At 39.3% G+C, this 27,543-nt stretch overlaps 1 protein-coding gene across 2 annotated transcripts; it reads right to left on the bottom strand.

The window, feature by feature from the left end:
- Positions 1-5,615: 5,615 nt before the first annotated feature.
- On the bottom strand, positions 5,616-19,449 carry RpL30 (ribosomal protein L30). 2 transcript variants are annotated; one of them, XM_071685871.1, is made up of 10 exons: positions 19,398-19,449; positions 19,240-19,286; positions 17,441-17,549; positions 14,714-14,927; positions 12,019-12,193; positions 10,594-11,367; positions 9,169-9,943; positions 7,749-8,508; positions 6,322-7,081; positions 5,616-5,671 (listed from the first exon to the last, which is right to left on the bottom strand). In XM_071685871.1, the coding sequence occupies exons 2-4, from the start codon at positions 19,258-19,260 to the stop codon at positions 14,716-14,718; spliced, it is 342 nt and encodes a 113-aa protein (XP_071541972.1). In that variant the 5' UTR covers positions 19,261-19,286; positions 19,398-19,449; the 3' UTR covers positions 5,616-5,671; positions 6,322-7,081; positions 7,749-8,508; positions 9,169-9,943; positions 10,594-11,367; positions 12,019-12,193; positions 14,714-14,715. The 2 variants fall into 2 exon arrangements, with proteins under 2 accessions (XP_071541972.1, XP_071541971.1); XM_071685870.1 differs by lacking the exons at positions 5,616-5,671; positions 6,322-7,081; positions 7,749-8,508; ... (2 more) ...; positions 12,019-12,193; positions 14,714-14,927 and having other exon boundaries at positions 16,785-17,549.
- Positions 19,450-27,543: the final 8,094 nt, after the last annotated feature.

Raw genomic sequence — 27,543 nt, 5'->3', positions numbered from 1 at the left:
AGAGATAAAGAAAGACCCAATTTTGCTGCATGGTACACTTTTTTCTTCATAGAATCCATTCCCGAGGTCATTGCGCATTGTAGCCAGTTACTCTCTCGAATGGGGTCAGTGTCGACCTTCCGCTCAGCTGAAAAACCAAAACAATCACACTATAAGGAAGTGAAACTCCAGGGAACATGTGAGCATCGACAACACCAAGTAACTCGCCACCAAAATAAGAAACATAAATACAGTCCGAGTTTCTGCTGAAAATGCTTTATATCTAATTAAAGTTGTGTATTAACTGCCCTCATGAACACATAGATTTAATTACTACGTGTGTATGACGGGGAGAGTTTGTCATTCATTTTGGCCACTGCAGATATTGCCCCTACATTACTAGAAGTCATTACATCGCGCTGCATATAAACGGTGTATGGTTGAATACTGGTCATGCCGGCACTTTGTAATTTTCTGAGTATTCTGTAATACTGATTAATTGTGTCTGTAATATTCTAAAGCATTTACGAAGTATATAAGATAGAAAAGTTAGTTGGTGATTACATCTGCTTGGAGACAAAAAAAAAAAAAAAGGAAGTCAACTAAAGTGCTGGGATACTAGAAAGAAATGCACATACTCTTTGAACATCTTCACAAACTTTTATTTAATCAAAATTCGAATGAACAGAGTAAACATCTTTAATGCCAAAAGCTTTCTTCAAAAAATGGAAAAGATGATGCATACTTTTGCAACTACGACCCACGTCAGATACCATACCAATTTTACTATCCAGTTACTCGAAGTGTCAACTGTAGCATTAATTTTGAATGTACATTATGTTTTTCTTATGTAAAATTAATCATTCATGATTCAGTTCAACAGGCTCCCAATTTTCAGAGGCACAGCTCTTTGTATAAGGTGTTATTTGGTTTCCATGTCAATTTTACCATTATGGTGATATTGAACAGTAAGATCAACGACTCATCAAAGGATATGGAAATGAAGAAGACAGATTTAAAAGGCATTAAACCGAAATAAGTTAAGTCTAACCCCATTGGAAAATTATATCACCGCCTTTTTCGCTTCATCATTTGATATCACACCAATAATCTTTAACCATTGGCTGGCGGATCCCCAAAGGCAGACCAAAGTACAATAAAATTGTCATCATCCAGTACATTTTCCAAATCGTATTTAAAGAAATGTTCTCAACACTGGGTTCATTATTATGTATGCTTGACGAATGCTACATGGGCAAGTTACCACCAAATAGTCAATCATACAATTTGATTTAATTTCATATATCCATTAATTCAGCTATGTAGGGTATATGGTTGAATTTTACCAGTTTCTCTAGCTTGATTGGAACAAGTTATATGAATTCCGTAAGGATATTTGCCTTACACACCGCTCGAAACCCATCATCTCGTAACGTTCGTACAAAATGTCACAGTTCTCCCCCATCACTCCCGATATTATTACACTCGTTCCTTACTCCCGTAATCTCCTATCTTATCTTTTTGGCTACAACTTAAGGTTACACGACCGTTATTGAAACACGTACTTAAAGCGAGTTACATGAATATAGGACTGAATTATCAGTCACCAATGTCTAAGCGAATTTCAGTACAACCTGGTCGACTCAACAGAATGCACTAGCACACCTCGCTTTTATTTCATTTAAACCTGCATGTCGATACCCGTTTCATTTCCAAAAATTTCCTCCCCAATTTCGTTTCAAAAACTGTCTTCAGCCATTCTTTCGCATCTGGTACAGAACACCAACTAGTCGACTCCAGCAGAATATGATGAACTCTGCCCTAACAGACTATAACCTTTTAGTACAACCATAAAAGCTCAACTCCCCAACCTGACTCACTTTTGCTCCCTCTGTAATTCAACCTCTCCTCCCCTCAAGCTCCAAATTTTAAAAGCTATTTGGTGCCTTTTCCTTTCACCTTCGATTCTCGTTCTAATCAATTTATATTTACCTCTTAAAAGGTCTCTCAACTGTGCACTAAGCTTATTACCGCAGGTAGCAACCTTAGTCCTACAGGTAGGTGTCTTAGTTACCTTTAATCCTTGCTCTTCTTTCAACAAAGCCAAGCTCCTCACTTCTATTGTATGTATGCATTAGAACAGATCTTAGTGATACTGATGGTATTCTTAAAATGCCTTTTGCCTTCCTTCTGTTCAATATAGATTCGAGTTCTTGGACTTTGATTTCGCTTGTAATACCCCCTGTGTGAGGAATCTAGGACTGGATTGATAAAATGTGGGCTTATAAGCCAAGCACTGGATTGCATTGCATTAAGAAATTTAGATTTATAAACCAAGAACTGGAGCATCTAAGGCTTTTCAGGAATCAGTGCAAGGGATTTAGGGGTCAGTTTCAAACAAATTCTTCCAGCATTGAATGAAAATATAGTCTAGATTCGTTTAAACTTTTAAAACTAAAAGAATGAGATATTGCCACTAACCCTAAGTTTGACCCCCACCACCTCGAATATGCAGAGCAGATCTGGCTCCCCAACTTCAACAGATATTCTATAAACAGCAGCAGTGCAACTAGATCGATTCCTTCCTTGGGTAACAAACCACACAAGGACAGATTACATTAATTAAATTTGTTCTAAACAAATCTGTGGCAAATCAGTTTTAAGATACTTAAAAGGATTTAACATCTTTGATAATAAAAATATCTCTTCAGTCGTGCCAGCACTACAGAGGAATTGTAAAACTGAGATCACAATTTGAAGTTCAAAATATCCGTCAACATTGTTGTCGTGTGTACGGAGCCTTACATGTTGAATGCTGCTGTTCTGTTACAAAGTATTATCTTCCCAACCATTCTCAAATTGTCTACGTCTCTTTGCATTCAAGGGTTGACCAAAAGAATGTGCCTGGCTGATGCTTCCCAATCTGCTGACTGGCCACAATTGGATCACCCAATATGTTGAATCCGAAAATAGCCAAGCTGTGGAATTTCTCTTTCCCACTTTTTACCATTGATGTTGGGCCTACAAACACCTGCAGGACCTTATCTAAAAATTTCTTTAGTTCTGTCTCACCTAACACAGCCTTTTGATAGCAGCATGTTTTGCCTATATCATGTCAATCACAATCACTTTGTATTGTCATTTAACAAGATCGTGCTATAAAATGAGGTAATTATATAATTGAAATATATAATTTAAGGTTTCAACAATATACTTATTTATTTATTTTGCTTTGTCGCTGTCTCCCGCGTTTGCGAGGTAGCGCAAGGAAACAGACGAAAGAAATGGCCCAACCCATCCCCATACACATGTATATACATACACGTCCACACACGCAAATATACTTACCTATACATCTCAATTGTACACATATATACACACACAGACACATACATATATACCCATGCACTCAATTCACACTGTCTGCCTTTATTCATTCCCATCGCCACCTCGCCACACATGGAATACCATCCCCCTCCCCCCTCATGTGTGCAAGGTAGCACTAGGAAAAGACAACAAAGGCCCCATTCGTTCACACTCAGTCTCTAGCTGTCATGCAATAATGCCCGAAACCACAGCTCCCTTTCCACATCCAGGCCCCACACAACTTTCCATGGTTTACCCCAGACGCTTCACATGCCCTGATTCAATCCACTGACAGCACGTCAACCCCGGTATACCACATCGATCCAATTCACTCTATTACTTGCCCGCCTTTCACCCTCCTGCATGTTCAGGCCCCGATCACTCAAAATCTTTTTCACTCCATCTTTCCACCTCCAATTTGGTCTTCCACTTCCTCGTTCCCTCCCTTCACCTCTGACACATATATCGTCTTAGTCAATCTTTCCTCACTCATTCTCTCCATGTGACCAAACCATTTCAAAACACCCTCTTCTGCTCTCTCAACCACACTCTTTATTTCCACACATCTCTCTTACCCTTACATTACTTACTCGATCAAACCACCTCACACCACATATTGTCCTCAAACATCTCATTTCCAGCACATCCATCCTCCTGCGCACAACTCTATCCATAGCCCACGCTCGCAACCATACAACATTGTTGGAACCACTATTCCTTCAAACATAGCCATTTTTGCTTTCCGAGATAATGTTCTCGACTTCCAAACATTCTTCAAGGCTCCCAGAATTTTCGCCCCCTCCCCCACCCCATGATTCACTTCCACTTCCATGGTTCCATCCGCTGCCAGATATCTAAAACACTTTACTTCCTCCAGTTTTTCTCCATTCAAACTTACCTCCCAATTGACTTGACCCTCAACCCTACTGTACCTAATAACCTTGCTCTTATTCACATTTACTCTTAACTTTCTTCTTTCACACACTTCATCAAACTCAGTCACCAGCTTCTGCAGTTTCTCACATGAATCAGCCACCAGCGCTGTATCATCAGCGAACAACAACTGACTCACTTCCCAAGCTCTCTCATTTTCCTGTATGACTGAATTTGGCACAGGTACTTTATAGTAAAGAACTGCTTCCTATCTTATAGACACGTTTCTCTGGCCCACCTCTTTGGCACCTGCATTGCCCTATTAATAAAAGGCTGCCGTGTGGCTAGGGGGCAATATGGAATTATCTACACTAATTTCAATACCATGAATAAGCAACCACATCTCATAGCTTATCTAAGATGCTGCCAGATCTTAAAAAAAAAAAAAAAAAAAAAAAACCAAGACATATTATTCAATCAAAACACTTTTGAAATTAAATAAAACTAGTTGAAGTAAATAACAATAAAACAATCCTTACAACCATATCTCAACCTTTTAACCCATGTTACATTACATACTGTAATCTAGAATTTTATTTCAAATGCACCAACCATCTTCCTTCAGTTTACAATAAATTATAATTATGGATGAGCCAATGAATAAAGGTAAACCATGGAATACTATAGTCAGTTAATCCTGGCTGTGGATGGTATTCCGGGTTTGGTACATTACAAATAAAGTAAAAACTTGAAGGCTTCCCTTTGTTCCAAACACTATCCATGAAAAAAAAAATTACCTTTAGACTATGCTGTTGGCATGGTGCAAATGATGTCTGAATCTCCAGAACCAGCAATAGCAAGGGAACAGACCCAGAAGTATTTACCGCATGCAGTACCAAGCTCAATATTGTTTCTGGAGTAACGTTGCACACCTGTCTTTGTCAACATTGCATACCACTCGATCTCAGACGTCCCAAAAAGTACAAATGAACATATTACATTCACTAATGTCATGCTGGGGCCTCAGGGAGGAAGGGAGAGACCCAGAAGCAATATAAACATTTGACAAGTCACAGGTATCATTCTGTTTCCCTGGTTTATCTTTCAATTACTTTAAAACATGTCATGTCTAATGGGGATGGAGGACTAAAAGCTAAGAGAAGTTATCCTTTTTCCCATGTGGATATCTTCTGCCCTTCCTAAAAGCTGCATTTCTTAACAAGACCTGTTCCAACACTAAACCTTGAGTAGAAACCATGATGTTAAAGGCCTTAAAAGGTGTGGTGGGAAACTCTACTGTTGGCAACATGAGGATTACAAAGATTTATGTATTATGCCATATAATGTGCTAATCATGTAATTCAAAATACAATACAATTTAAGGTTTCAGAGACTCCTTTTCATCCTTAAAAAGTTTTATTGTTTTCATACATACGCACATCCCGATGACACTCTGAAATAAAAGAAAAAGCTTATTAGAAAAAATCACAAAAATACATTCTTAATGTAAGACAACATTTTCCTGTATGACTGAATTTGGCACAGGTACTTTATAGTAAAGAACTGCTTCCTATCTTATAGACACGTTTCTCTGGCCCACCTCTTTGGCACCTGCATTGCCCTATTAATAAAAGGCTGCCGTGTGGCTAGGGGGCAATATGGAATTATCTACACTAATTTCAATACCATGAATAAGCAACCACATCTCATAGCTTATCTAAGATGCTGCCAGATCTTAAAAAAAAAAAAAAAAAAAAAAACCCAAGACATATTATTCAATCAAAACACTTTTGAAATTAAATAAAACTAGTTGAAGTAAATAACAATAAAACAATCCTTACAACCATATCTCAACCTTTTAACCCATGTCACACTACATACTGTAATCCAGAATTTTATTTCCAATGCATCAACCATCTTCCTTCAGTCTACAATAAATTATAATAATTATGGATGAGCCAAGGAATAAAGGTAAACCATGGAATACTGTAGTCACTTAATTCTGGCTGTGGATGGTATTCAGGGTTTGGTACATTACCAATAAAGTAAAAACCTGAAGGCTTCCCTTTGTTCCTAACACTATCCATGAAAAAAAAAAATTACCTTTAGACTATTCTGTCGGTAAGGTGCAAATGATGTCTAAACCTCCAGGACCAGCAATAGCAAGGGAACAGACCCAGAAGTATTTACCACACGAAGTACCAAACTCAATACTGTTTCTGGAGTGATGTTGCACACCTGTTTTTGTCAACATTGCATACCACTCGATCTCAGACTTCCTGAAAAGTACAAATGAACATTTTACATTCAACTGTTTTGCTGGGGAGGGAGGGAACCAGAAGCAATATAAACATTTGACAAGTGACAGGTATAATTGTTTCCCTGGTTTATCTTTCAACTACTTTAAAACATGATGGGGATGGAGGACTAAAAGAGCTAAGGGAAGTTATCCCTTTTCCCATGTGGATATCATCTGCCCTTCCTAAAAGATGCATTTCTTTACAAGATCAGTTCCAACACTAAATCTTGAGTAGAAACCATGAAGATGATGTTAAAGGTCTTAAAAGGTGTGGTGGGAAACTCTACTGTTGGCAAAATGAGGATTACAAAGATTTTTTTTTTTTTTTTCAAACTATTCGCCATTTCCCGCGTTAGCAGAGGACTGGGCCTTTTTTGGAATATCCTCACCTGGTCCCCTCTGTTCCTTCTTTTGGAAAATTTAAAATTTAAAGATTTATGTATTATGCCATATAATGTGCTAATCATGTAATTCAAAATACAATACAATTTAAGGTTTCAGAGACTCCTTTTCATCCTTAAAAAGTTTTATTGTTTTCATACATACGCACATCCCGATGACATTCTGAAATAAAAGAAAAAACTTATTAGAAAAAAATCACAAAAATACATTCTTAATGTAAGACAACATTTTCCTGTATGACTAAATTTGGCACAGGTACTTTATAGTAAAGAACTGCTTCCTATCTTATAGACACGTTTCTCTGGCCCACCTCTTTGGCACCTGCATTGCCCTATTAATAAAAGGCTGCTGTGTGGCTAGGGGGCAATATGGAATTATCTACACTCATTTCAATACCATGAATAAGCAACCACATCTCATAGTTTATCTAAGATGCTGCCAGATCTTAAAAAAAAAAAAAAAAAAAAAAAAAAAAAAAAAAAAAACCCCAAGACATATTATTCAATCAAAACACTTTGAAATCAAATAAAACTAGTTGAAGTAAATAACAATAAAACAATCCTTACAACCATATCTCAACCTTTTAACCCATGTCACACTACATACTGTAATCCGGAATTTTATTTCCAATGCATCAACCATCTTCCTTCAGTCTACAATAAATTATAATAATTATGGATGAGCCAAGGAATAAAGGTAAACCATGGAATACTGTAGTCACTTAATTCTGGCTGTGGATGGTATTCAGGGTTTGGTACATTACAAATAAAGTAAAAACTTGAAGGCTTCCCTTTGTTCCTAACACTATCCATGAAAAAAAAAAAATTACCTTTAGACTATTCTGTTGGTAAGGTGCAAATGATGTCTAAACCTCCAGGACCAGCAATAGCAAGGGAACAGACCCAGAAGTATTTACCACACGAAGTACCAAACTCAATACTGCTTCTGGAGTGATGTTGCACACCTGTTTTTGTCAACATTGCATACCACTCGATCTCAGACTTCCTGAAAAGTACAAATGAACATTTTACATTCAACTGTTTTGCTGGGGAGGGAGGGAACCAGAAGCAATATAAACATTTGACAAGTGACAGGTATAATTGTTTCCCTGGTTTATCTTTCAACTACTTTAAAACATGATGGGGATGGAGGACTAAAAGAGCTAAGGGAAGTTATCCCTTTTCCCATGTGGATATCATCTGCCCTTCCTAAAAGATGCATTTCTTTACAAGATCAGTTCCAACACTAAATCTTGAGTAGAAACCATGAAGATGATGTTAAAGGTCTTAAAAGGTGTGGTGGGAAACTCTACTGTTGGCAAAATGAGGATTACAAAGATTTTTTTTTTTTTTTTCAAACTATTCGCCATTTCCCGCGTTAGCAGAGGACTGGGCCTTTTTTGGAATATCCTCACCTGGTCCCCTCTGTTCCTTCTTTTGGAAAATTTAAAATTTAAAGATTTATGTATTATGCCATATAATGTGCTAATCATGTAATTCAAAATACAATACAATTTAAGGTTTCAGAGACTCCTTTTCATCCTTAAAAAGTTTTATTGTTTTCATACATACGCACATCCCGATGACATTCTGAAATAAAAGAAAAAACTTATTAGAAAAAAATCACAAAAATACATTCTTAATGTAAGACAACATTTTCCTGTATGACTAAATTTGGCACAGGTACTTTATAGTAAAGAACTGCTTCCTATCTTATAGACACGTTTCTCTGGCCCACCTCTTTGGCACCTGCATTGCCCTATTAATAAAAGGCTGCTGTGTGGCTAGGGGGCAATATGGAATTATCTACACTCATTTCAATACCATGAATAAGCAACCACATCTCATAGTTTATCTAAGATGCTGCCAGATCTTAAAAAAAAAAAAAAAAAAAAAAAAAAAAAAAACCCAAGACATATTATTCAATCAAAACACTTTGAAATCAAATAAAACTAGTTGAAGTAAATAACAATAAAACAATCCTTACAACCATATCTCAACCTTTTAACCCATGTCACACTACATACTGTAATCCGGAATTTTATTTCCAATGCATCAACCATCTTCCTTCAGTCTACAATAAATTATAATAATTATGGATGAGCCAAGGAATAAAGGTAAACCATGGAATACTGTAGTCACTTAATTCTGGCTGTGGATGGTATTCAGGGTTTGGTACATTACAAATAAAGTAAAAACTTGAAGGCTTCCCTTTGTTCCTAACACTATCCATGAAAAAAAAAAAATTACCTTTAGACTATTCTGTTGGTAAGGTGCAAATGATGTCTAAACCTCCAGGACCAGCAATAGCAAGGGAACAGACCCAGAAGTATTTACCACACGAAGTACCAAACTCAATACTGTTTCTGGAGTGATGTTGCACACCTGTTTTTGTCAACATTGCATACCACTCGATCTCAGACTTCCTGAAAAGTACAAATGAACATTTTACATTCAACTGTTTTGCTGGGGAGGGAGGGAACCAGAAGCAATATAAACATTTGACAAGTGACAGGTATAATTGTTTCCCTGGTTTATCTTTCAACTACTTTAAAACATGATGGGGATGGAGGACTAAAAGAGCTAAGGGAAGTTATCCCTTTTCCCATGTGGATATCATCTGCCCTTCCTAAAAGATGCATTTCTTTACAAGATCAGTTCCAACACTAAATCTTGAGTAGAAACCATGAAGATGATGTTAAAGGTCTTAAAAGGTGTGGTGGGAAACTCTACTGTTGGCATAATGAGGATTACAAAGATTTTTTTTTTTTTCCAAACTATTCGCCATTTCCCGCGTTAGCAAGGTAGCGCTAAGAACAGAGGACTGGGCCTTTTTTGGAATATCCTCACCTGGCCCCCTCTGTTCCTTCTTTTGGAAAATTTAAAATTTAAAGATTTATGTATTATGCCATATAATGTGCTAATCATGTAATTCAAAATACAATACAATTTAAGGTTTCAGAGACTCCTTTTCATCCTTAAAAAGTTTTATTGTTTTCATACATACGCACATCCCGATGACACTCTGAAATAAAAGAAAAAGCTTATTAGAAAAAATCACAAAAATACATTCTTAATGTAAGACAACATTTTCCTGTATGACTGAATTTGGCACAGGTACTTTATAGTAAAGAACTGCTTCCTATCTTATAGACACGTTTCTCTGGCCCACCTCTTTGGCACCTGCATTGCCCTATTAATAAAAGGCTGCCGTGTGGCTAGGGGGCAATATGGAATTATCTACACTAATTTCAATACCATGAATAAGCAACCACATCTCATAGCTTATCTAAGATGCTGCCAGATCTTAAAAAAAAAAAAAAAAAAAAAAACCCAAGACATATTATTCAATCAAAACACTTTTGAAATTAAATAAAACTAGTTGAAGTAAATAACAATAAAACAATCCTTACAACCATATCTCAACCTTTTAACCCATGTCACACTACATACTGTAATCCAGAATTTTATTTCCAATGCATCAACCATCTTCCTTCAGTCTACAATAAATTATAATAATTATGGATGAGCCAAGGAATAAAGGTAAACCATGGAATACTGTAGTCACTTAATTCTGGCTGTGGATGGTATTCAGGGTTTGGTACATTACCAATAAAGTAAAAACCTGAAGGCTTCCCTTTGTTCCTAACACTATCCATGAAAAAAAAAAATTACCTTTAGACTATTCTGTCGGTAAGGTGCAAATGATGTCTAAACCTCCAGGACCAGCAATAGCAAGGGAACAGACCCAGAAGTATTTACCACACGAAGTACCAAACTCAATACTGTTTCTGGAGTGATGTTGCACACCTGTTTTTGTCAACATTGCATACCACTCGATCTCAGACTTCCTGAAAAGTACAAATGAACATTTTACATTCAACTGTTTTGCTGGGGAGGGAGGGAACCAGAAGCAATATAAACATTTGACAAGTGACAGGTATAATTGTTTCCCTGGTTTATCTTTCAACTACTTTAAAACATGATGGGGATGGAGGACTAAAAGAGCTAAGGGAAGTTATCCCTTTTCCCATGTGGATATCATCTGCCCTTCCTAAAAGATGCATTTCTTTACAAGATCAGTTCCAACACTAAATCTTGAGTAGAAACCATGAAGATGATGTTAAAGGTCTTAAAAGGTGTGGTGGGAAACTCTACTGTTGGCATAATGAGGATTACAAAGATTTTTTTTTTTTCCAAACTATTCGCCATTTCCCGCGTTAGCAAGGTAGCGCTAAGAACAGAGGACTGGGCCTTTTTTGGAATATCCTCACCTGGCCCCCTCTGTTCCTTCTTTTGGAAAATTTAAAATTTAAAGATTTATGTATTATGCCATATAATGTGCTAATCATGTAATTCAAAATACAATACAATTTAAGGTTTCAGAGACTCCTTTTCATCCTTAAAAAGTTTTATTGTTTTCATACATACGCACATCCCGATGACATTCTGAAATAAAAGAAAAAACTTATTAGAAAAAAATCACAAAAATACATTCTTAATGTAAGACAACATTTTCCTGTATGACTAAATTTGGCACAGGTACTTTATAGTAAAGAACTGCTTCCTATCTTATAGACACGTTTCTCTGGCCCACCTCTTTGGCACCTGCATTGCCCTATTAATAAAAGGCTGCTGTGTGGCTAGGGGGCAATATGGAATTATCTACACTCATTTCAATACCATGAATAAGCAACCACATCTCATAGTTTATCTAAGATGCTACCAGATCTTTAAAAAAAAAAAAAAAAAAAAAAAAAAGCCATGACATATTATTCAATCAAAACACTTTGAAATTTAATAAAACTGGTTTAAGTAAATAACAATAAAACAACCCTTACAACCATATCTCAACCTTTTAACCCATGTCACACTACATACTGTAATCCAGAATTTTATTTCCAATGCATCAACCATCTTCCTTCAGTCTACAATAAATTATAATAATTATGGATGAGCCAAGAAATAAAGGTAAACCATGGAATACTGTAGTCAGTTAATTCTGGCTGTGGATGGTTTTCAGGGTTTGGCACATTACAAATAAAGTAAAAACTTGAAGGCTTCCCTTTGTTCCTAACACTATCCACGAAAAAAAATTACCTTTAGACTATTCTGTTGGTAAGGCGCAAATGATGTCTAAACCTCCAGGACCAGCAATGGCAAGGGAACAGACCAGAAGTATTTATCACACGAAGTACCAAGCTCAATACTGTTTCTGGAGTGATGTTGCATACCTGTTTTTGTCAACATTGCATACCACTCGATCTCAGACTTCCTGAAAAGTACAAATGAACATTTTACATTCAACTGTTTTGCTGGGGAGGGAGGGAACCAGAAGCAATATAAACATTTGACAAGTGACAGGTATAATTTTGTTTCCCTGGTTTATCTTTCAACTACTTTAAAACATGATAGGGATGGAGGACTAAAAGAGCTAAGAGAAGTTATCCCTTTTCCCATGTGCATATCTTCTGCCCTTCCTAAAAGCTGCTTTTCTTTACAAGATCAGTTCCAACACTAAACCTTGAGTAGAAACCATGATGTTAAAGGCCTTAAAAGGTGTGGTGGGAAACTCTACTGTTGGCAAAATGAGGATTACAAAGAATTATGTATTATGCCAAAATGTGCTAATCAGGTAATTCAAAATACTATACAATTTAAGGTTTCAGAAACTCCTTTTCATTCTTAATAAGTTTTATTGTTTTCACACAAACGCACATCCCGATGACATTCTGAAATATAAGAAAAAACTTATTAGAAAAAAATCACAAAAATACATTCTTAATGTAAGAAAACATTTTCCTGTATGACTGAATTTGGCACAGGTACTTTATAGTAAAGAACCGCTTCCTATTCTATAGACATGTTTCTCTGGCCCACCTCTTTGGCACCTGCATTGCCCTATTAATAAAAGGCTGCGGTGTGGCGGAGGGGGCAATATGGAATCATCTACACTTATTTCAGCACCCCGAATAAGCAACCACATCTCATAGTTAATCTAAGATCCTGCCACATCTAAAAAAATCCAAGACATATCATTCAATCAAAACGTTCATTGAACTTTAATAAAACTGGTTTAAGTAAATCACAATAAGACAACCCTTACAACCATATCTCACTCTTTTAACCTGTTACACTACATACTATACTCTGGAATTCTATTTGAAATGTATCAACCATCTTCATTCAGTCTACAATAAATTATAATAATGGATGAACCAAGGAATAACAAAGGTTATATGTATTTACTACATGATTTCATTTTCATCATACTTAACCACAATTTCCTGCGTTAGCGAGGTAGCACAAGCAAACGGATAAGTAATCGCCCAACCCATCCACGTATTCATTAATCCATGTATCATATTTTGTTGCTGTCTTGTGTTAGCAAGCTAGCGCAAGGAAACAGACAAAGAATGGCCCAACCAACCCACATACACAAGTATATACAAACATGTCCACACATGCACATATACATACACACACATTTCAACGTATACATATATATACATACACAGACAAATACATAAATACACATGTATATACATACATGTCCACACACACATATACATACACATTTCAACGTATACATATATAAACAAAGACAAATATACACATGTACATAACCCATACTTGATGCCTTTATTCATTAACATCACCACATATGAAATGACAACCCCCTCCCCCTATGTGTGCGTGAGGTAGTGCTAACTAAAGACAACAAAGGCCACATTCATTCACACATTCTCTAGCTGTCATGTCTAATGCACCAAAACCACAGCTCCCTTTCCACATCCAGGACCCGCAAGACTTTCCATGGTTTACCCAAGACGCTTCACACGCCCTGGTTCAATCCATTGACAACACGTTGACTCCGGTACACCACATCGTTCTAATTCACGCTATTCCTTGCACGCCTTTAACCCTCCTGCATGTTCAGGCCCCAATCGCTCAAAATCCTTTTCACTCCATCCTTCAACCTCCAATTTGGTCTCCCACTTCTTGTTCCCTCCACCTCTGACACATATATATCCTCTTCGTCAATCTTTCCTCTCTCATTCTCTCCATGTGACCAAACCATTTCAAATCAAAACACCCTCTTCTGCTCTCTCAACCACTCTTTTTATCACCACATATCTCTTACCCTTTCATTACTTAATCAAACACATAGTCCTCAAACATCTCATTTCCAACACATCCACCCTCCTCCGCACAACCCTATCTATAGCCCACGCCTCGCAACCATATAACATTCTTAGACACTATTCCTTTAAACATACCTATTTCTGCTTTCTGAGATAATGTTCTTGCCTTCCACGCATTTTTCAACGCTCCCAGAACTTTCGTCCCCTCCCCTACCCGGCAACTCACTTAAGCTTCCACGGTTCCATCCGCCGCCAAATCCACTTCAAGACATCTAAAACACTTCACTTCCTCAAGTTTTGCTTAATTCAAACTTACCTCCCAATTGACTTGTCCCTCAACCCTACTGTACCTAATAACCTTGCACTTATTCACATTTACCAAACTCAGTTTTTGAAGTTTCTCACCCAAATCGGCAACTGCGCTGTATCATCAGAGAACAACTGACTCACTTCACAAGCTCTCTGATCCACAACAGACTGCATACTTGCCCCTCTCTCCAAAACTTTTGCATTCACCTCCCTAACAACCCCACCCATAAACAAAGAAATAAAGGTAAACCATGGAATACTACAGTCAGTTACATCTGGCTGTGGTGGATGGTACTCAAGCTTTGGTACATTACAAATAAAGTAAAAACGTGAAGGCTTACCTTCAGACTTCTGTTGGCATGGTGCGAATGATGTCTGAATCTCCAGGATCAGTAATAGCAAGGGAACCGACCCGGAAGTATTTACCACATGCAGTTCCAAGCTCGATATTGTTTCCGGAGTAATGATGCACACCTGTTTTTGCCAACATTGCATAATACTGAATCTCAGACTTCCTGAAAAGTACAAAATTATATTTCACATTCAACTGTCTTGCTGGGGAGGTAGGGAAAGATCCAAATGCAATAAAAAGTTTTGACTAGTGACATGTATAATTCTCAGTTTCCCTAGTTTATCTTTCAACTACTTTAAAACATGTCATGTCTAATGGGGACGGAGGACTAAAAGAACTATGTTATCCTTTTTCCAACATGGACAGCAATTGCCCTAATCAACATCTGCATTTCTTTACTAGACCAGTTCCAACACTAAATAGTAAAAACCACGAAGATGCTGTTAAAGGCCTTAAGGGTGTAGTGAGAAACTCTACTGTTGGCAACATGAGGCAAAGATTGATTCATTTATTATATCTATTTATTTTGCTTTGTCGCTGTCTCACGCATTAGCGAGGTAGCACAAGGAAACAGATGAAAGAATGGCCCAACCCACCCACATACACATGTATATACCTACGTGTCCAAACACACAAATATATATACCAATACATCTCAACGTATACATACATATACACAAACATACACATGTACATAATTCATACTGCCTGCCTTTATTCATTCCCATCGCCACCTGCCATACATGAAATAACAACCCCCTCCCCCCAAATGTGCGCGAGGTAGCGCTAGGAAAAGACAACATAGGCCACTTTCGTTCACATTCAGTCTCTAGCTGTCATGAAATAAAGCACCGAAACCACAGCTCCCTTTCCACATCCAAGATCCATAGAACTTTCCATGGTTTACTCCAGACGCTTCACATGCCCTGGTTCAATCCAGTGACAGCAAGTCGACCCCGGTATACCACATCGTTCCAATTCACTATTCCTTGCACGCCTTTCACCCTCCTGCATGTTCAGGCCCCGATCACTCAAAATCTTTTTCACTCCATCTTTCCACCTCCAATTTGGTCTCCCACTTGTCGTTCCCTCCACCTGACACACATATCCTCTTGGTCAATCTTTCCTCACTCATTCTCTCTGTGACCAATCCATTTCAAAACACCCTCTGCTGCTCTCTCAACCACATTCTTTTTATTACCACACGTCTCTCTTACCCTATTATTACTTAATCAAACCACCTCACACCACATACTGTCCTCAAACATCTCATTTCCAGCACATCTACCATCCTCCGCACAACTCTATCCGTAGCCCACGCCTCACAACCATATAACATTGCTGGAACCACTATTCCTCCAAACATACCCATTTTTGCTTTCCGAGATAATGTTCTCGACTTCCACACATTCTTCAACGCTCCCAGAACTTTCGCCCCATACCCCACCCTATGATTCACTTCCGCTTCCATGGTCCCATTCGCTGCCAAATCCACTCCCAGATATCTAAAACACTTTACTTCCTCCAGTTTTTCTCCATTCAAACTTACCTCCCAATTGACTTGACCCTCAACCCTACTGTACCTAATAACCTTGCTCTTATTCACATTTAGTCTCAGCTTTCTTCTTTCACACGCTTTACCAAATTCAGTTACCAGCTTCTGCAGTTTCTCACACGAATCAGCCACCAGCGCTGTATCATCAGTGAACAACAACTGACTCAATTCCCAAGCTCTCTCATCCACAACAGACTGCATACTTGCCCCTCTTTCCAAAACTCTTGCATTCACCTCCCTAACAACCCCATCCATAAACAAATCAAACAACCATGGAGACATCACACACCCCTGCCGCAAACCTACATTCATTGAGAAACAATCACTTTCTTCCTACACGTACACATGCCTTACATCCTCGATAAAAACTTTTCACTGCTTCTAACAACTTGCCTCCCACACCATATATTCTTAATACCTTCCACAGAGCATCTCTATCAACTCTATCATATGCCTTCTCCAGATCCATAAATGCTACATACAAATCCATTTGCTTTTCTAAGTATTTCTCACATACATTCTTCAAAGCAAACACCTGATCCACACATCCTCTACCACTTCTGAAACCACACTGCTCTTCCCAATCTGATGCTCTGTACATGCCTTCACCCTCTCAATCAATACCCTCCCATAAAATTTACCAGGAATACTCAACAAACTTATACTTCTGTAATTTGAGCACTCACTTTTATCCCCCTTGCCTTTGTAAAATGGCACTATGCAAGCATTCCGCCAATCCTCAGGCACCTCACCATGAGTCATACATACATTAAATAACCTTAACAACCAGTCAACAATACAGTCACCCCCTTTTTTAATAAATTCCACTGCAATACCATCCAAACCTGCTGCCTTGCCGGCTTTCATCATCCGCAAAGCTTTTACTACCTCTTCTCTGTTTACCAAATCATTTTTCCCAAACCCTCTCACTTTGCACACCACCTCAACCAAGACACCCTATATCTGCCACTCTACCATCAAACACATTCAACAAACATTCAAAATACTCACTCCATCTCCTCACATCACCACTACTTGTTATCACCTCCCCATTAGCGCCCTTCACTGAAGTTCCCATTTGCTCCCTTGTCTTACGCACTTTATTTACCTCCTTCCAGAACATCTTTTTATTCTCCCTAAAATTTAATGATACTCTCTCACATTCCTTTCCAGCACGTAGACACTTCAGCGTCTGCCTGTATCCCAACATATACTTCCCAGATTTCATAACAAGAGCCAGCCAAGAGTTGATACTCTCTATAGCCTTCTTCTGCAAAAGATACAATAAAAATAGAAAAAAATTCCTTTACAACCAAGATACACAATGGCAGAGGTGAACATAATATGGGAAACCTGCTTTCTGAGGACAAATGTTCTAGCACCCTCATGTCACAATGAAATCATAGCATGGCAGAGGGGGCAGAAAAATATAATCTACAGCTATGCATACTCAAATCATTTACATATCAAACCCTTAATCCACTCCCATCAATAGTATCTATATGTAATCTCAAAATGAATTATATCACATCTTTCCTTGATCCAAACCTTTGCGTTTTAAATGGTGAACGCATGAAAAGGGTACGACAGATCGAGTCTGGAACAATACAATATCAAAAACTACTCGAGAGTTCTCGTAACAAAAATTGGTCATTTGTACAATAAAACCCTAACTCTGCACTCCACAAATAATAGGTATGAAATTCAAGACATTTCGTTTTACACATCTAGTATGGTGTTTCAGAGCAAATATTCAATCTCTCCAAATCCTGGAATATGACTACTTATGTTTCACAACTGCTCTACATTTCAGCTACAGAAACATCCAAGGATCATTTTTCAGAATTAATGGTTACACAATGCAGTTTCAGCTTGTAAAAGAGAAATGCAGTTTAGTATGCATCGTAACTGCAATACGTTAACAAAAACTAAATTGACAGTTAACCTCCAAAAAACAACTTTCAATTCAAAATGTACCAATCAAACCTGTGACTGGGTACTGCACAAAAGATATTTTAACATGCAATACAAGCCAGCATGTTGGTAAATTTCTATTAACGTTTCTGGTATGGCAAGCCTTGCAAGGTTACATCTGCTTGCTTACCATGTGCTAAATTACATCTAATTTCCTTATTTTCACCAACAATTTCCCTTATTCCCAAAATCCAGTTTATAATTTTAACTAAAAATACATTAGCTCCACTAGTATAGATAATCAACATCATTCAAACTCCACTGTTGTGTTATTCAAATTCATTCAATACTTTTGTGGTACTTCTAAACAAGATCTTCATCCTAAGTTACAAACAATGAAAGCAGGGTCTAGTATCAGTTTAGACACCAAAAATATCACTTATCAGAATAAAAAGAAAGCAAAGAATTGTATAGAGAGCAAAGCAATCCACTATTCTTAACAGATTTACAACAGGGTAGTATACAAATCTTTTTCTCTACTTATATTGAGGGCATGATCATGTGCAATTTGTTGTAAGTGGAAGATTTTACATAAATCAACAGCAAAGAAAACCTAAACTCACGAACAGATCACAATTTACTTCAATATGTAGCATATAATCGAAATAAAAGAAATATAGTCACCTTCCTTCTACAATACTGTGCAGATATATATATATATATATATATATATATATATATATATATATATATATATATATATATATATATATCCTCCATTCTAAATTACTTCTACTAATACAAGTTTCTTAATTTGGTATGGTTTTCTTGTAAATACCGAAAATATTTCAGTAGTGCCCATAACTGATACCATCCCGAAATCATACATTCTCGGAACACACTGCGTTTCAATTACACCAGTCCTTGGTGGATCGAATACAAAATAACATCGGCTTTCTATCTTTTTAAGCATACGATACAAGAATTCTCCTTAACCATCTACCCAATTCCACGTTGGGACCTCGTGCTTAAACATTCACACTTACCGACTTCTTTGTAGGACCCATGGCTGCTTGTAAAACCGGCACTCTACCTGAAAAGGAATGAAAACATAATTAGACTAATCGAAGACACTATTCAAATGTCTAAAATACATCTATAATACAAATATCTGTGAAATGCTGACGAGGCAGACTCGGCACACCTTGACCGCTCCAAGACAACGAACAGAAAGATTGAGGATGGAGCGGTAAGGCTGAGAAATTAATTTTCCAATGCGGTAAATATATCACATTATGAATATCAGATCAAATCAGTTTAAAAGGAGTATGAAATAAAAAATCAGAAATAAAAAAAAAGAAAAATATCAATCTTACTTCTGTTCCCATTCAAATGATAGGAACTTAATTCTATTCATTAGAGAAAGGTTATATTCAAAGATATTTCTCACATAACACACAAACAAAATACAGATTATCAAGCAATTCAGATACACTCAACCTCACGAATTAACAAAAACCTTTATCAACCTGAAGTGTGTTTCGACTTGAAAAATTGCTGCAGCATATGGACAAACGTTGTTAAAACGGCACTGAACCAAAGTAGAAGGAAGTAACTTCATCATCTTCCTTATCTATTTTGATTTCCTGGTTTGGATTAGTCTTCTGGAGTTTTTCACCCATGTACAAACTAATCAATTTCTGCTCCATGGTATTTTACTGATGTTTTGGTCTTCATAAGATTTCCATAAGAGATTTATTGAGAATTTTCCAAGACTCCCTGCTAACTAAACTGAAGAGATAATTAATTATCAACCATGCAATTACTGACATACCTTGGCCCGGTTTTGAACCCCAAATCAGTATTTGTTACATCTTGATAACACTAACGGATAATCTTCGTGGCACTTCAGCGCATTATCAGTACGATGTTTTTGGGCTTATGTGGTACAGTAATACTACCATAGCCAGTGTAGAATACACAATTCACTTCAATATATGATGAAATATCATTGCTAGGATGGTTAAACATATCAGTAAATGCAGATACAATAATTTTCATCCAGTAATAAAGATGAGTTACTGATAGAATAGTATACACTATATAATCAATAACAGAAAACGAAGTTTATCATCACAAGAAAACGGTATCAGCATAAACTTAAGTATAATTAAGTAGCACCAAATTTCAAACTCTGTTCCTATTTACATGATGATACCTTGTGCAAACAATATCTCAACTCAAACCTACCTACCTAAAGTTTTTCTAAATCACAAAGTTCTCAATAAAACGTCTCAGTTTAATTATTCACACGGCACACAGTTAAAATTATTCGTGACATGCGCACTTCCATTATTTCCAAGAAAGCACCTCCATCGTATACCATCAATAAACATTCCCTCGTAACGGCAGCCTTAAACATCTTTCAGACAAAGAGTCAACCACTGTATCAATACATCTCTCTCACAGTCTGATTTGCTTGCATATTCAGCCATACCACAACACTTCGTCTTCGAGGGAGTGGTGGGAGTGAGGGACTGGAAATCTTCCCTTCCATTGTATTACTTTCTAAAAGAAGGAATAAAGGAAAGGGGGTAACGTCTCGTCTCACTCTAAAGGAGTCCATCATTTTCCCTCTACTGAAAGTAACACAGCCATGGAGCTACAGGAGCCCCTGGATAAGGGGTTCTGGGGTTATAGACCCAGAACCCTTTTTGAAAGGGGTCCTCGGGTTGTATGCAAAAAACTGTCTTCCGCGTTAGCAAGGTAGCGCAAGGAAACAGACAAAAGAATGGCCCAACCCACCCACATGCACATGTATATACATATACGTCCACACACGCACATATACATACCATACATTTCAACGTATACATACATACACAGACATATACATATATACACATTGGAAAGGATCACAATTTTGCGTGTAATCAAGATATTCCTATGAGTCTACGGGGAAAATGAAGCACGATAAGTTCCCAAGTGCACTTTCGTGTAATATTCACATCATCAGGGGAGACACAAGAGAGAAATTTGCTTTTCTAAGTATTTCTCACATGCATTTCTCAAAGCAAACACCTGATCCACACATCCTCTACCACTTCTAAAACCACACTGCGTGTCGTACGTAGAAGGCGACTAAGAGTGGAGGGAGCGGGGGGCTGGAAATCCTCCCCTCTCGTTTTTTTTGTTTTTTTTTCTAATCTTCCAAAAGAAAGAACAGAGAAGGGGGCCAGGTGAGGATATTCCCTCAAAGTCCCAGTTCTCTGTTCTTAACACTACCTCGCTAACGTGGGAAATGGCGAATATGAAAGAAAGAAATAATAATACTAATAACAATAATAATAATAACAATATTCATATGGTCATGTTTATAAGCAGGTGTTACCAGACTCCGCCTACTCGAGGTTACACCGCAAGTGAAAAGACACCTTTTGGGGGAGGTGGGAGTAAAGTCTCGTCAAAGAACTTTCACTCAAAAGGAGTCTACGTTTCCCTGCTACTGGAAGTAGCGCAGCCTTGGGTTGCAGGAGACTTTAGAGAAGTCCTGCGTAACCAGGACTCTTTCAAGAAAATTAGTTCTTAGACGTAGTGCCTCCATTTGATAATGTCGTGATACTTATAATGAAACTGTACAGTAGTGAAGATGTCATTGTAGCACGTTATAATGAAACAATACAGTAGTGAAGATGTCACTGTAGCACGTTATAATGAAACAATACAGTAGTGAAGATGTCACTGTAGCACGTTATAATGAAACAATACAGTAGTGAAGATGTCACTGTAGCACGTTATAATGAAACAATACAGTAGTGAAGATGTCACTGTAGCACGTTATAATGAAACAGTACAGTAATGAAGATGTCACTATAGCACGTTATAATGAAACAATACAGTAGTGAAGATGTCACTGTAGCACGTTATAATGAAACAATACAATAGTGAAGATGTCGCTGAATGTTATCATACCTACGACCGACTATCCCTGGGAATAGGGTAGAAAGAACGCTTCTCGCGTATTCCCTGCGTGTGGTAGGAACGTAGGCCTGCAAACAGTCCCTATCTTTTATTTCATTTTCTAAAAGTAGGAACAGTAAGAGCCAAGTGAGGAGTTGCTCATTCTTCTCGAAGGCCCAGGCTAGGGTGTCTGAATGTGTGCGGGGTGTAATATTCTAGCTCTTAGTGAAACAAAAGTCAAGGATAAAGGGGAGGTGGGGAATATCTTAGCATTGCCTTAGGGAGTAAAGCGTAAGGGCGGGAGCAAATAAAAGGGGTAGCACTCCTACTGGTAGAGTTGTGGGAATGTATGAGTGTGAGGATTTAGTCCCTTGCTTCAAGACTGAAGTAGCTCTCACACAACTCCTTAAGAAAAAAAAAAAGACTACTTTCAACTCCACTTCTTTCATTTTCCTGGGGCGGCTGCTGTCCACAACCTACTGACACGGAGGGTGTAAGATGGTTCCGGCCATCACTTCAACACTCCTAAGTCAAGAAGGTTGTACTTCCTTGGGCAGCTGCTGTCTACAACCAACTGACATAGGACTTAGCATTCTCTTTCCCCCTTCCATACACTATATACCCACTTCTCTTTTGTATACATATAGTCTTCAATGAGTCTCTTCTACATTATCTATGACGTCGGCACACCGTCATCAACCGGCCCGCGAGGGACACGGACTGCGGGATATTGGAATGAAACACGTGGCAGACGGCGGGCATAATAAATCCCTGGCGGAGGCCGTCCTGGGAACAAAAGAGTCGTCCCGCAGCATATGAGAATAGACCACGTGGCAGAGGGAGTGATTAATCCCTGCTGGGAGCCGTCCTGGAAACAAAAGAGTCGTCCCGTGGGCCGACGTCTCCGCCACGCCCGTCCGACTCTTCAACAGGCTGGCATTTTTAATGGCCGCCACAGCTCCCTCCGTCTGTCTGAGCGCTTTTTTTTTTTTTTTTTTCTCCACGAACTGTCTCACTATCAGCCGTGCGTGTAGGGGATGTCGACTGCATTCTGAATGCTTCCTCGAGTGCACATCTCACTAAAAATGTGCCATAAAATGTGTCATCTTACTACATCTATAACGAACATCTACCATAACTCTGAATCCTTTTATTTCTTTATAGATATCTCTATGGTATATGAGACACCTACCATGGGCACTGGTGACCATATCACGTTCGGACTCATCGGCAGAAAAAGATAAGAAATAATAATGATAAAAAGGGTCACCACTCATAACACAGGTGAGAGGGGATGATCTGTCTTGTGAATGGATGACAAGTTGTTGAAGTTGCGAAAAGAGAAATGAAAAAAAGACTTTCCCAGTCCAGCTCTCCAGGGAGGGACATGACATCGAATCTGATGATGCTACGTTGCCAACACTCACACATCATTAAGACGAAGCGGCCTGTCTGGTGCTTCTTGACCGTGCCAGGAGAAGCGGTACACAAGCTGTCAATTCGTCACAACAGAAGATATAAGCTGTCACCTTCTCACAAAAGAAGATACAAGCTGTCAACTCCGTACAACAGAAGATACAAGCTGTTACCTCCTCACAACAGAAGATACAGGGTGTCAACTCCTCACAACAGAAGATACAGGGTGTCAACTCCTCACAACAGAAGATTCAAACTGTTACCTCCTCACAACAGAAGATACAAGCTGTTACCTCCTCACAACAGAAGACAAGTAATATCTGTAAGATAAAGAGAAAAAAGAATACGACGAGAGTGAAAGGAATTCATGTTGGGAAGTGAGACAGGACGAGTTGATAAGGCGAACTGCTTTTCTGTGAACTCTAGAGATGGACGGCGGAAGACCCTCGCAGATGTGTTAAGCAGAACTCCAGACTACTTCTGCTACTGCTTGATTACCCGCTCTGAGCAGAGATACATTGAAAACCTGAGTGGAATCTTTAAGGGTCTTTGTTAACGAGCTTCATCAGCGATAAGGAGTATCCAAGGAAGCTTAGATCATATAGTAATGGAAAGTGTAGCTTCATGTACTCGAGTATATGAACAACAGAATCGTCGAGGCTTTACTGGTGGTTGGCCTAAAACTGACCACGACGATGGAGAACTCAAAACAGTGACTTGGATAACCTCTCCCTCCCTCTATCGTTTCCAACTCCCTCCTTCTCTTCTCTCCCTCTCTTTATCGCTCCCATACTCCCTCTTTCTCTTCTCTCCATCACTCCCTCTCTTTATCGCTCCCATACTCCCTCTTTCTCTTCTCTCCATCACTCCCTCTCTTCTTTTCCTAACCCTTACCCACCCTGCCTCTCTGTCGAATTACATATCGTCCTTCCTCCGCGAAGATAATGGAGAAGTTGTCCGGCGCAACGAATGTTCACTTTGTCCGCGCTCGGCGTCTTTCAAATTACGTAGGGTGGCAATATAGGAGGCTGTCCCACACGAATGCTCGCGCCATTACGGTGTTTTATAGGCATAATAAGACTGGCACGCACGCGGTTTATACAAAGTGAAACATATGGCAGGTTTACCGCCCGGAGAAATGGTTCATAACGCCGCCCCTACACCTCAACCCCTCCGCTGCCTCCTCTTCCTCAGCCCACATGCTCTTCCTGGCATCCGTCTGTTAGTCTTCAGTTCTTCTTGGCGCTCAGCATCCCAGGTTTCCAGTCTAAGACGTTCTATTCCCCCGCCTCCAGACGCTTAAGTTCGTAGCTCAAGAGGTTACACTTCACTTTAAAGACGCTATGGCCGGTCCAAGATGCTATGCTATGCTATGCTGGGGGTTAAACCGGCTATGTTTATGGCTAGCACTGCCTGGGGGGTTAAACCTGCTATGTTTATGGCTAGCACTGCCTGGGGGGTTAAACCTGCTATGTTTATGGCTAGCAGTGCCTGGGGGGTTAAACCTGCTATGTTTATGGCTAGCAGTGCCTGGGGGGTTAAACCTGCTATGTTTCTGGCTAGCAGTGCCTGGGGGGTTAAACCTGCTATGTTTCTGGCTAGCAGTGTCTGTGTGCTGAATCGCCGGTGGAGAAGGATCATATGCAGCAGACGCAAGGCTGTCGGTTCACACGCTTTGCTTCCACCTCAGGAAGGATACAGAGTTTCCACTCCCACCCACAGCATAGCTTCCATGATCCTTTATTTTCTTCTCTACTGCCGTCCAGGCTCCAAGATTTCCAGCCTCATATCCAAGTTCCAGACCTTCTAGTCTTGCTTTATAACCCTCAAGGCTCCTGATCCTTCCAGTCATACTTTGTCTGTCCAAGCTTATAACCTTTCTCACCACTCAAAGACCAGGTTCCAGACCTTCCAGTAATACACTATAACCGTCCAGGATCAAGACCTACCAGTCTCACTTTGTCTGTCCATGCTTGTAACTCTCCACTACTATCTCCCACACACACACAGACACACACACAAACACACACACACACACACAGACAGACACACCACATCAGGTTCCAGATCACCTTATACATCCCTACACATACCTCACACTCTGCAATATCCTCTCGTACTCTTGGGACTACACATCATGTGGTCAGCGCCCAGCCCCCCCTCCAATCTACATCAGTACCCTAGGCCTGAGCACCCTCCAGGCAGCAGCCTCCCCCCTGCTACCCCAGGCCCCGCAACATGATAAACCAGTCCCCCCCCCCCCCTCCCTGTAAATCAGACATGTCAGTACAGTTTAATCCGGCGATGAGTGATTCTCTCCGGTCGGTCCTCTGATGAGTTTCTCTTAGGGGGGGGGAGGGAGGAAATTTCTACGTTCCCCCCTCCTTCCCCCGACGGTTTTATCTTTCCTTCGTCATAATCCAGGCAGCGTTATTAATGGCTCTCATTTGAGAAGCTGTTCTTCACACTATTTATCTACGTCCAAAGGCGGATGGTCAGCTCGTCTCTGGAAGAAAGAAAGAAAGAAAGAAAAAAAAGTATTTTTGTGGCTATATTTCCCTCTCCAAAGCATTTATTACCTGCTTTTTCCTTCCCCCACTAGCACCACCTCTTGAGCCATCCAATACATGATACAGTCGGCGTCTCAGCTGGAAACCCGAATACTTGTTGAGGTCCACGATCCATCAGCGGCGGTCTTCATCAGCCGAGGCAACCACCTCTAAGGCCGGGCCTCAATATAAGCCTCCTGATACTGCATCATTTCTCATACCAGCTCTCACTGCCACACCTAAGATGGAGTCGCACACGGCAAATGGAAATACTTCTCTCTTCTTCTCCTCCTCTTCCTCCCACAACACGAGAAAATGTAAGTTACATTGTCTCTTTCTCTTTCTCTCTCTCTTTCTTTGACGAGTTAGTGAAGTCGTGGATGTTGAGGGCTTGTGTTTATCATACTTATATCTGGTCAAATGAAGCTGTCTGAGGTCGAAAGAAAGTGAGGGAGGATAAGAAATGGTGAATCGATGATGAACAGAAATTGTTGTTGGTAATAATGAACTTACGTCGAAGAGAGAAGTAGCTGACACGGTCTTCATAAACGGAAAAAAAAAAAAACTTTACTTGCAAGAGAAATCCCAGTGCGAAAATCATAATGCTCGTTCTTAAATCTTATTGTTTCATTCATAAATATATCGTAAATCGTAACGAATCTGGACGGAAAAACGACCATCAAAATTCTGTTGTTAGAATTTTGGTGGACTTTGGATATGCATGACGCGACACACACACACACACACATCAGAGCCTCTCGACTGTGGACAGTGGCACAGGTGCAGGGAATGTCCACTGGTGTCAGTAATGATAACTAGGGTGAACGTGTGATGCGCTGGATGTGGTGCGCAGTCACACAGCGAAAACTGGAAATCAAAAATTCGATATTTGCAGCTGTGTTAAAGTTGCCCTGGAATCACGCATTTTCACAATGCTTCTCGGTCATTATAATACACACAAGCCAACCTTGTACCTACCTCAGAAGTCCACACACACACACAAAAAAAGAGTCCCCTCAAGGGAGCACTCATTATGTGGGTTGGTACACAAGAAAAAAAAAATTAAGAGAAAAGTTCAATTGTGGTGAACCACTTTTTTTTTTTTTTTGGGTGTGTGGGTGTGTGGGGTGGGGCGTGTGTGTGTGTGTGTGTGTGGGTGTGTGGGGTGGGGCGTGTGTGTGTGTGTGTGTGTGTGGGTGTGTGGGGTGGGGCGTGTGTGTGTGGGGGGGGGAGATCCTTGATCTTGAAATGAGACCAGTAAATGGGACGAACGTGAGGAACTTGCACAAGTTATTAATTTTCTTTTTTTGTTCACTTCTACAACGCTCACGCTCCGAGGACCGCTCACTCTCCTCCTTGGCTTGGTCGTGCCGACTACCCTCTCAGGATGGCGTGGCTACGGTGAAATGCTCACTTTCAACTGTA

This window comes from Panulirus ornatus, chromosome 41, assembly GCF_036320965.1.
Source record: "Panulirus ornatus isolate Po-2019 chromosome 41, ASM3632096v1, whole genome shotgun sequence".
In the NCBI taxonomy this organism is placed as follows: Eukaryota; Metazoa; Arthropoda; class Malacostraca; order Decapoda; family Palinuridae; genus Panulirus; species Panulirus ornatus.
The sequence above is the reverse complement of the archived record's forward strand: the minus strand, read 5'-3'. Positions and strand labels throughout refer to the sequence as shown.